This window comes from Equus asinus, chromosome 22 (genome assembly GCF_041296235.1).
Source record: "Equus asinus isolate D_3611 breed Donkey chromosome 22, EquAss-T2T_v2, whole genome shotgun sequence".
NCBI classification, from domain to species: Eukaryota; Metazoa; Chordata; class Mammalia; order Perissodactyla; family Equidae; genus Equus; species Equus asinus.
The window spans coordinates 15,090,857-15,102,415 of NC_091811.1; the positions used below are offsets into that span (position 1 = coordinate 15,090,857).

The 11,559-nt window shown below is 52.3% G+C and overlaps 1 protein-coding gene across 5 annotated transcripts in view; it reads left to right on the forward strand.

Moving 5' to 3' along the window:
* TEAD4 (TEA domain transcription factor 4) overlaps positions 1-10,909 on the forward strand; it is a 61,935-nt gene extending 51,026 nt beyond the window's left edge. For all 5 annotated transcript variants that reach the window (XM_070494850.1, XM_070494846.1, XM_070494848.1 and 2 more), the window contains 3 exons: positions 9,347-9,487; positions 10,375-10,527; positions 10,612-10,909. In XM_070494850.1, coding sequence (XP_070350951.1) covers positions 9,347-9,487; positions 10,375-10,527; positions 10,612-10,725 — 408 coding nt within the window. In that variant the 3' untranslated portion in view covers positions 10,726-10,909. The remainder of the gene's footprint in view (positions 1-9,346; positions 9,488-10,374; positions 10,528-10,611) is intronic.
* The last annotated feature ends 650 nt before the right edge of the window (positions 10,910-11,559 follow it).

Consider the following 11,559-nt stretch of genomic DNA (forward strand, 5'->3'; position numbering starts at 1 on the left):
AGACTCATTCTTTAATGCGTTGCTCCGTTGTCTGCCAACGCTAGTAGACTGATACGTTCTAATTGCTTCTCCTTTGTTACGTGACTTGGTGTGTTTTTTGTCTCTCAGAGTTTTGTATTTCCTCTCTATCCCCGTGTTCTTAAATTTCACGTGGATGAGCTCTGGGGTATGTGGTTTTCCACTTCCTATTTTTGAGCCAGGCACTTCGTAGGCACTTTTAATCGTGAGATTAGTAACTCTCAATTTGGGGAAATTTACTTGTGTTATTTCTTTGATAATTTCTTTCCCTCTGTTTTCTCTGTGTTCTTTTCCAGGAACCCCTCTTAGTCTGATGTTGGATCTCCAGGACTTATCCTCTATGATTTTTCCCATTTCCCTGTTTATTTCCCAGTTCATTTTCTTGGAGATTTCCTTAGCTTTATCTTCTAATTCTTCTGAATTAGTTAAGAGTGTATCTGAGTGCATACTATGTAAAATCCAAAGCAGTAGTGGCATAAATAAATAGTTTGTTTTTCCTTCACGTAAAGTCAGTCTGGAGGTAGACTGCCCAGGGCTGGTCCAGCAGCTCCGTGAACTCACCAGGGACCTGACCCCTCTCTGACTATTTGCCATGCTCAGTGTGTGGCTTTTGTCCTCATGGTCATGGCTGCTGGAGTTCCAGCCATCATATCCATATTCCTGGCATCAGGAAGGAAGAAACCAACTTAGCTCCCTATAAGGAACCTTCCTGGAAGTCCCACACAACACTTAATTAGTTGGATGGTTGCACCTGGCTGCAAAGGAGCCAGGAAAATGTACACTTTTAGTTGAGTAAATTGCCATTCTGAACAGAATCAGGGTTCTATTACTATAGCAGATGGACAAGACTTTCAGTTGCTGCTGTGTCAGAATTCAGTTGACGGCATTTTTCTTTCTTAGTGGTTCATAAAACCTTGGTACATTGTACAGTTAATGGTGAATTAGATTAATGGAATGTGGTGGCATTCTTTGCCCCCACCTTCTATCAAATATTTAATTTTGACTGTGAAACTTTTAATTTTTAAGAGCTTCTGCTTGTTCTTTGATTGCATCCTGATCTTGTTTTATGACTACAGTTTTTCTCTTATCTTTCTGGGGATATGGACTAAGAGTTATTTTTTAAGTTTTCTTCTCCCTTCTTTGTTTTTATTTCCTTTTAATCCTTTTTTTCTGTCTGTTTTGGTCTCTTTCTTTTAAGTTGGAAGGTTTTCTCAAATATCTATAGTACTTGGCCATATTTTTTTAGTCTGTGTTTTTTTAATAGCTTTATTGCCATATAGTTCACTTACATACAATTCATCTGCTTGAAGTGTAAAATTCAGTTTTTTAGTGTATTTGCAGAGTTGTGCAACCAATTAATTTTTGAGCATTTTTATCACCCCCAAAATAAACCCTTTAGCCCTCGCCCCTACCTCTCCTCCCCCAGCCATAGGCAACCACTAGTCTACATTCTGTCCCTGTAGATTTGCCTTTTCTGGGTATCCTATATAAAAGGAGTTATACAACATGTGGTCTGTTGTGTCTGGCTTCTTTCACTTAACGTAATGTTTTCAAGGTTCGGCCCTATAGTGGCGTGTATCAGTAGTTCCTTCCTTTTTCTGGCTGAATATTACTCCATTGTACTTATATACCACATTTTGTTTATCCGTTCAGCAGTTCATGGGCATTTGGGTGGTTTCCAGCTTCGGCTATTATGAATAATGCTGCTATGAACATTCCTGTACAAATTTTGGTGTGGACATATGTTTTCATTTCTCTTGTGTATATGCTCAGGTGCGGAATTGCTGGAAAGTATGGTAACTCTTTGTTTACCTTTTTGAGGAACTGCCGGACCGTGTTCCAAAGTGGCTGCCCCGTTTTACATTTCCACCAGCGGCATACAAGGTCCCAGTTTCTCCACGTCCTCACCAGCACTGGTCTTCTCTGTAGTTATGGCCGTCCTCCTGGGTGTGAGGCGACAGCTCGTTGTGGTTTGGCTCTGCATTTCCATGACGATTAGTGATCTTGAGCATCTTTTCATGTGCTTATTGGTCATTCATGTACCTTCTTTGGAGACATGTCTCTTCAGCGCCCTTGCCCAGTTTTTTTTTTCTTTTTTTACTTTTTATTAAGATTATGATAGTTTACAACCTTGTGAAATTTCGGTTGTACATTATTGTCTGTCAGTCATGTTGTAGGTGCACCCCTTCACCCTTTGTGCCCACCCCGACCCCCCGCTTTCCCATTTTTAAATTGGGTTGTGTTTTTACTGACTTGTGAGTTCTTATGTATTATGAATAGAAGTCAGATATATGATTTGCAGATATTGTCTCCCATTCTGTCAGCTCTCTTTTCACATTCTTGATAGTGTTGTTTGAAGTACAAGTTTTTCATTTTGATGAAGTCCAGTCTCTTCTTTCCTTTGTTGTTTGTGCCATTTGTCCGTGTTTCATAGTGACCGGGAGCTCTGTGCACAGTGTGGGACTCACACCCTGGTGGGCTTCACTGTCGGGTGATTGGGGTGGGAACCACCTGTTTTACTGGGAAAACCGATAAATGTTGTGTTTACTAGACCTTTTTTTCTGAGGTGGTTCAGTTTCTCTAGAGAAGACGCCTCATTTCCTCCTGGAGGGTTTGTGCCTGGTCACTAGCATTCTAGGAGAGGGTGAAGCCATCCAGCCATTTCTTAGGCGAGTTTCACCGAATTCCCCTGTTTTCACCCCTGTCTCGTAGCCCTCTTCAAACATGCCGGGTGTCCCTGAACCCCGACGCCCTCCTGTTTAATTTCTGGGGAAGATAATCCCTTGCCCCTTTGCCGAAGGTGGGAGAGGTCGGCCTGGAGGCTGACCACAACGTACCGTCTTTCGGTCAGTTCCTTGTGTCATATCTGGAGCCTCCCCGGCCCACCGTCCTGGTCCCTCTAGTCTCGAGCTGTGCAGGGCTTCTCAAGTCCATCAGACGCGTCTGCTCTGCAGCTCTCCGAACGTACTTTTAGGTTGCAATTCCTTTTGCTTCCTTCGCCCCACAGAATCCCTCCCAGCTCTGTTCAGTCTGCAGTCGCCCTGAATTTATTGAACTCTCTTGTCATTTTGGTCTTTCCTCCGTTTCCTTTACCTTTGTGGTGCAGCACATCTTGAAAGTTGTTTGCTGTCATTCTAGCTGGCTTTCTGGAAGGGGAAAAATTAACTTGTATGGTCAGGCTCCCATTTTAACCAGATGTCCAGGAACATAGGCTTTAACCTGTGTGTCCCTCCGGGGATTGGTAGTCGTTGTTTGGACTGCTGGGTTGAGAAGGATCTAGAGGGAGAAAGTGCTGGATTGACTGGGAATGTCTGCCACAGGTGTAGCCGGGGACGATAATGGCACGCTTACTGCACATGTGCCATCCCTTCTCTGTAGGTAGTGGGGAATATTTTTTGAACAGGGCATGACATGGCCAGAGCTGTGCATAGTCGGGTGAGGCAGCCAGTGGGGAACGGCCATGATGCAGGCTGAGTAGGAGGCGGGCGCCAGCCTCTTCAGGACCTGGCCGGCGGGGCTGGCTTTCAAGTGTGATGCACGGCAGGATGCCATTCTCCTGTTTTTCAGGAAGGGCTTAAACCATCTCACCTCCCTTTCTCATCTCCCTACTCTCCCTTCCAGCCCTGGACGTGGGAATTGGAGCCAAGAGGCTTTGCTGTGGGCAGCCACTTAGCGCTGTCACTGCACAGGCAGCAGTGGCAGCTCCTGTTTCCTGCTGTGTGTCTGGGAGGCTGCGGGCCTTTCCTCTGTGGAAGCCTCCGCCCTCTGGAGTGCTGCTTCCGTGCTCCCCAAACCCGTCCAGGCTTAGCCCTGACCTGGAAGAAGGAGCTTGGGTGAGGTGGTCTGTGGCTCTCCCAGCCCTGGCTCAGCTACCCCGAGGGTGCATTTTAGAGTCAGAAGGGAGGCCTGGTTGGCAGGAGGCATTTGTCTCCCCCTGAAGCGGGGAGGTGGCATCTTTGGGGCCCTTTTCACCACCTCCTGCCTTCTTTTAGTTGGAGATAATATTCTGTATTCTTCTAGACACCATCCAGATGAGGACCATCCTAGGCCCCTCATTTCACAAATTGGGGGAAACTGAGGCATGGAGTAAGTAAGGGCGTGGCTTTGAGACACCAAGCCAGGGTGAGCCTCTTTCCTGTGCTCGTTCTTGCTCCATGCATGCTGGAGGTGGAAGATCATACCTCATAGCAGGCCCTGTTCATCACTTCACACATGTTAGCAGGCTTCATCCTTGCTATCCCCAGGGGCAGATGCAGTTGGCAGGCTCATCCCATAGAGGGGAGACAGGCACAGAGAGGTGCCAGGGTCACCCAGGTCACAGTGGCAGAAGCAGGCTTCAGACCAGGCAGGCTGTCTCCAGGGGGTGTGCTTGGAACCATCACACAAGCTGTCCTTCCTTGCAGAGTACCTGGGTGCCCCCCCGGTCCTGCCGGAGGAAGGACTGGTTTCTCACAGAGGAGCCCAGGCCCCCAAGGAACGGCAGACAGCGGGAGCACAGAGAGGGCAGTCATGACTCTGTGCAGGCACTGGGAGTCGGGCAGTTGGGCTTCTTGGGTTTTGTAGAGCCCACACGGCCTTTGTGCTCCGGCCATGGACTGTGCCCACAGCCTGTGCCATGTGGACCCAGCCCCTGCGTGGCCTTGTCTTCCAGGAGCTCATGTTCCAAGTGGGAGAATCCAGAATGGATCCGGGGTCCTGGGGCAGTAACCACTGTGCAAGGGAGGGTGGTGGGCTGCAGGCGAGGCCCTCGTAGTGCATCGGGCGAGCGAGCGTCAGGGCGAGCGACGGCGGCAGTGGGCCCCAGCTGGGAGGTGGGGGTTCTCGGCTTGATTCTGCCACTCGAAACTGTGTCCTGAGCAAAGCTCATCTTTTCTGTCTGAAAAGCAGCAGTGTGTTGTTGAGGGTCTGCAGAGGGCTGTGTCTCTGAGCCCCCGTGTGTGGGGTCAGCTGGCAGTGAAGGGAGGCTGTGTCCCTGCCTCCTCCCCACCCCTTCCCTGAGCCCCATGAGCCAGCCCTCTCTGAAGGCCACAGGCTGAGGCAGCGAGGACGGGTGAAACCAGAGATGGGGCGTGTTGTGGCCAGGCGGCCTTGGCAGTCATCTGGTCTGTCCTCCTCCTGTGTGGGAGGGCAGAGACACCAGGAAAGAACAAATCTGTGATGTGGGGAACAGAAGTGCTCTTGTTTGCTAACCAGGAGACTTGGTCGTCCGTGGGCTCCTCCCTGGCAGCTCCAGCATCCTCAGCCACTGGAACCCTCTTCTCCTGCGTCCTGGCCTGGCCACGCCCTCCCCTGCCTAGGCTGGTGTGAGAGTGACCACACACAATTAGGAAGGCGAGCTGCCCAGGCTGGGAAACAGTGCCACCTCCCCCAGCCTTCCTTTCTTTTCCTGCCCAGCAGGTTTCTCAGCCGGCACCCAGGCCTTGAACACACGTGCTGAGGTGTTGATCGAGGGCCCACTTGGAGTGGGAGGAGGACTTTGATGTCCCCAACCCAACCTCCTAAGTCCCCCTCCCACTGAAGTTCCTGTCCTTACTGATGGGATTGCAGTAATTCCTAGGCTCACAGACCACCAGGACAAATCGTTTGCAGCTGGAAATGGCCCCTGAGTGCGGGGTTGACTTGTGAGGGTGTGCTGTCTCAGATGTGGATGCATTTTGCGAGGTCTCGTGCAGGGCCTGAGAAGCTGAAGCCCACCAGCCTCCCCCAGAACCTTAGCAGCAGAGGTACCCCTGTCCTTGGGGCCAGGGAGAGGTGGGGGACGCTCTTGAACACTGCTGGCCATTAACATCAGTCTGCAAAGTGAACACACTGGGCAGCGCTGAGCTAAGGCCATGGAGGGAGGAGAGTACCCCAGACTGCCCTCCCATCCCAGCCTGCCGTTCCCTTTTGGGCCCTGACATTTCTCCCAGGCACATACCAGCACATGACAATGAATCTGGGCCTCTCCAGCCCCCACACCCGGACTGCGGCTGTCCCGGCTCATCTGTCAGTCACCCGATCCCACACACCTGTTCCAGGCACAGCCTGTGAGCTGCCCACCCGCACCACGGCTATGAATAGGGTGGAGGGAGGGAAGCAAGGGGGCATTCAGAGGGCAGGAGGGCAAGTGGTGGGGGGCACCTGTCAGCGTAATATGGGGGGCAGCTTTCCTCTTGGGCTGAGAAAGCAGAGAAGCAAGCTCGTTTGGGGGAGATGCTTAGAGTGGGGGATACAAGGGCAGACAGGAAATGCCTGAGCATAGCTGCGGGAGAAGGGGGTGGGGTTGTGACGAGAAGGATGGGGCACTGAGGACAAGGGAGGCGCTCTGGGGTGCGTTGTCTGCGTCACTGGCCTGCGTCTCGTGGGTCTGTGCAGCATAACTAACCACAGGGCAGGTTCTGGGGACACTTTGAATCGTCACTTTGGGCTACATGTCGCCCCCTACCCTCTTCTCTCTCGCTCTCTCCTACTCAACCACCAGCTCACTTATTCTACTTGCTCTCCCACAAGTTATAAATTCCTTGAGAGCAGGGACAATGTTCCAGCCTCCTTGGGCCCCCACTGCCCCTGCTGTTCTGGGCTGGGGCAGGATCAATGGGTATGGAGTGATTAGAAGGACCAGGTGAGAGGAAGGTGATGACAGAAGACCCTGGAATGTACTTGACATGGGAGTGGAGCTGGGCTCAGAGGACTCCCTGGTAAGCAGGAGATGGCAGGTCCATCCTCATGACCAAGGGACCTCTCTTCTCACCCATCGCCACCCAGAGGTGAGAGGTTGAACAGCCACATGTGACCTTTATTGAAGGCCCACCCTGAACCTTGAGCACTGCCCAAGCCATGGGGAGAGCTTGGTTCTTGCCTCCAGGGAGCTTACCCTCTGGGAGGGGCAAGGCCGTCTGAACAGATCTGCCAGCACAGGGCAAGGAAGGGCACGTCCAGATGGCTGCGAGGTGCTGGGGTGGAGCATAGTGTTCTTTTAGGTGGCACATGCATAAATATTTCTCCTTTAATAGTTATGTAATTACTTTCATATATGTTAGAAAAATAGAACCCCTGATTTCCTGGATATATTGCTTAGAATGGAGTTAAGGAATAAGAGTAAGTCGATTTAAAAGAAACCAGTAGGGGCATAGTAGGACTTGTGGAAGGTGGCACATGAGTGTGGCATTAATCAGAAGGAGGCCGGCAGTGGCTAAAGTCTGAAAGACATCATTTTATGCTCCGGCCTGGCCCCTTGGCCATCCCCCTCGACCCGCCATGTCCCCCCACGTTCAGGTGCCTGCCCTTCTCGGCAGCTGGCCTTCCTGCCAGCCTTTTTTCAGTCGTGGTCCCCGTTTGCCCCATGTGCTTCTAGCTGTAGTGTATCTTGAGCACACAAACTGTCCCTCAGCCCCTTTTAGGGAGGTCTGACAAACTTGGTCTCCGAGCAGGAGCGTGTGACTTACCGGGAGAGAAAAGAGGAGACGCGAGCCAGGTTTTGGTCCCAGTTCGCCTTATATTTCACTGTAAGGCCTTGCCCCAGTCTCAGCTGCCATTAATTCCCAGCCCACTGAAGGCCTGGTCCACCTCTGCCGGGACTCCTGGGCGCCCTGCCCGCCGGGCTCCGCTCCCAGCAGAGTGGGGAGACAGGCCGGGGCGGAGGAAGCGGAGGGTGTTTGCAGCATTGCTCTTATGTCAGAGACTGAACACTGTCTTGAATGCAGCTCCAATTCTTCTTTTTTCTTTTTCCTAATGCCCTCATTAAGGCATCACAGAGCACACTAAAACATATGCCATTCTGTTTCAGCATGAAAACAGCCTTTTTTTCCTCATCGTAGAAGTAACACATACTCATTCTGTTCCATAACTTGGGTTTTTTTCCCTCTCAGTAATGTAGTCCAATTAGTTGTAATGTAGTTAAGAGTTGTAGTCAATTCACAATAGTAAATATAGGTCCTTCTCAACATTTTTTGTAGCTACATAATATTTCTATTGTGCCATAAGACATTTAGCACCGCCTTGCCGGTCTGGGGAGCGGACTTGCTCTTGGAAAACGTCTTGCCCCAGAGGAGAGAAAAATAATGACTGAGCACCCCCTAACGGCCAGTACCAGAACTGCCTGTGCCAGGCTCTGAATCACGCCGGAAACTTCCTGGGGTTGGGGGGACCCTCCCATCACGGTGCAGAAGAGTCCCTGGTGTCGGAATCTTTGTCAAGGCCTGGAGCTCCCACTGCATTCGTGGGGCCACGTGGGGGGAGAGGCTTTGCCTTAAGAATAAGCCTTTTGTAATCTGTCTACATTTCTTCTGAGTCCTCAGTTGCTCTTTTAGCATGCCTGACTCAGATGGGGTGATTTGATGTGGGGCCTCTCTTCTGGGGATGGGGACTCCTAAGGGGCTTAGGGCTTCAGAAATACGGCTCCTTCCTCAGAGTCACCAAGACACCGAATTGTCTCATCCAGCCCCTCCCTCCCTTTCCTGTGGCCCCCTGCTGGGTTGGGACGAGCACTGGAGTTGGAGCCCCCAGGCTTCTCACTTATCAGCTCTGGGGCCTGGGGCAAGGCCTAGTCAGGGAGCCTGCTGATCAAACTGAGAGAGATCCTGCCTGTTCCTCGGGGCCGGGAGTGTGTGTGAGATTGAGGCTCACTCCACCTTTCTAGGAGGAAAGTTTCGAATCAACACAGCATCCAGCAGGAGGCAGTTAAAGCTCTACTTTTCTGCAGGGCAAGGACGAGAGGCCAATTTGTGGACTGGCGAGAAGCTGATGCAGGGGAACAGGGGCTCGTAAGCCGGGCTGGGAGTGAGACCACGTTCCCTGTGGCAGAGGGGCTCCGTGAGAGGGTTTTAACTAGAGTGATGCAGTCAGACTTGTGTTTTTAAGAGCTCGCAGGCAGCCGGAGAGTGAACCAAGGGGGAGAAGACTGGTGTTGGGCAGTCTGGTCTGGAGGCTGACCCAGATGTGACAAGGTCAAGGGTGTCTGGACTCAGCCGTGCCGTACAGATGGGTGGGAGGCCAGCCCCTAGAGCCATTTCGGAAAGAGCATTGTCAGGGTCTTGAAGTCCTAAAGGCAAATTTGTGCCCCCTCCCCCCCCCACTGGATGTGTCGGTACCTGAGTGGGCAGCCCTGGCCTGAAACTAACTCAGGTCGCAGTGTTCTCTCTCCCGTCATGTAGGCAACTTGACCTGATTGTGTACCTGGCTTGGATATGGAGAAAAGTGGGAGCTTTCCAAGCTCCCACTGCCCGAGTTCTTTTTAAGCCTGCTGAGTGCTTCCTGGTCCTAGAGCTGGACGAGGACTCCATGACTCTGCCCCCGAGAGGGCCCTGCTGACTTACCTGTCCGCTTCTTGGCTTCCCATGTCTCCCTCCAGGCAGACCTCAACACCAACATCGAGGATGAAGGCAGCTCCTTCTACGGGGTCTCCAGCCAGTACGAGAGTCCCGAGAACATGATAATCACCTGTTCCACCAAGGTCTGCTCTTTTGGCAAGCAGGTGGTAGAGAAAGTGGAGGTAGGAGACTGCCCAGCACACTTGGTAAACAGACCTTTTCACTGTTTCAGGCTGGTCTTCATCCCTAACCTCTTCTCTTTCCCCAAATTTGTCTGAATTTGTCATCCTCACAGTCTCTCAGTTATTGATAACCCACCTCATGTCAAACATAACTGATGCCAGGCTGGGACCAGGGAAGAGGCCCTCCCCATCCCTGGGGTTCTCAAACCTGGCTGCACCTGACCTCACCCTGGGGTTTGAAACACACCAGCGCCTGTGCTCCGCTCCACAGCACTTCACCCGGGACCCTCGGGTGGAGTCCGGACAATAGCAGTTTTTGAAAAGCTGCTCAAGTTATTTTTGATTAATTTTCTATCTTGAGATAATTGTGGTTCCACATGCAATTGTAATCCCATGTACCCCTCACCCACTTCCCCTAATGGCAACATCTTGCGTATCTGGAGTATAATGTTGGCAACCAGGAAATTGATGCAACCCGCCAATCCGATTCAGGTTCCAGTGCTTTCCATGCACTCGTGTGTGGGTGTGTGTGTGTGTGTGTGTGTGTGTGTCTGTATCTGCAGGTACAAATACATGATGGTTCTATGAACACAAGGATCCCTGTGCGCCTTCCGCTATGTTATTCTAGTGTGCAGCCAAGATTGAGTGGTCCCTCTATCTCTTCTCACCTGTTACCACTACTCTTAGGTCTGAGCTCCTTCCTCCATCGCCCAGCTTCTGCCTGCCCCTGAGGGAGGGGGGAGGCTCTGTTCTCAAGGGCCTCCAGGCCTCCTGTCTTTTCTTCCCTCTTAAGAGTGAGTGGGTTGTGGAGCTCCCTCTTGGAGTTGGGCCTGGGCTGGAGGTGGTCCAAAGAAATTCTAAGCCCCTGCTGTCCCTGGGTCCTGCAGACAGAGTATGCCCGCTATGAGAATGGCCACTACTCATACCGCATCCACCGGTCCCCGCTCTGTGAGTACATGATCAACTTCATCCACAAGCTGAAGCACCTGCCCGAGAAGTACATGATGAACAGCGTGCTGGAGAACTTCACCATCCTGCAGGTGTGGGACGGGAGTGGCTCGGTGGGGAGAGCAACTGGCATGCCCTCTTCTGGGGCCTTAACCCTCATCTTCTCTCCCCTGCAGGTGGTCACCAACAGAGACACGCAGGAGACCTTGCTGTGCATTGCATATGTCTTTGAGGTGTCAGCAAGCGAGCACGGGGCTCAACACCATATCTACCGACTGGTGAAAGAATAAGAGACTTGGGGAGCAGGGAGGGGGGAAGAGACAACATCGTGTGTGCAGGGACATGGGGAGGGGACCTGCAGGGGCAGCTCCCTGAAGTGCCAAGAGCTGAGAGGTCATGACTCTTCCTACCCAGGAACAAACTGTGCCTGACCCTGCAATACAACCCAAAATAAACCCCAGATACATATTTGCAGAGGACCGACTCTGGCTGTATAAGCCTCGGGAGGGACTGTGGGAGAAGGGGGGCAGGCTGGAAGCAGCCCCAGGGATGCAGCTCGGGCAGTTCTGAAGCCATCGCCCCAAGGGACTCAGCCAGGAACGTCACCAGATGCTGAAGCTCAAGATGGGATTGTCCCTCTGCTGCCACTTGAGCCCCTGCACTCTGCTGCTGGCCGCACTGGGAGGCCTGAGGATAGGCGTGTGGGTTCTCTGTTCCATGAGTGCCCATGTGTGCACTCGCAGCCACATGTGCGTGACACCCCTGCGCTCCCTGCCACCTCTGCTGCCACGGCCCCAGGACAGTCACAGGGAGGCCTGGGCCGGCCCGGGGTTGGATTATTGGAATGGTTGGGAGGGGACACAGTCAGAAGTCTTTAGATAGTTTTCATCTGTCTCTGGTGGACGTGGATTCCGTGGCCGTGCTGGCTGCGTGGGGGGACTGGCCCCAGATCAGAGGAGCCCGAGACAGGGAGGGCAGGAGTGGCAGTGTGGGAGCCAGCCTGCAGGGTCTAGGTGGTGAGGCGGGGCTCATGCAGCATCCTTTTTGGTGGTGAAGACCAAGAAAGTTGGTCAGAGGTCTGTGGTGGACCAGTGGTCTCTGAGACCATCTAGTTCTGACATTCT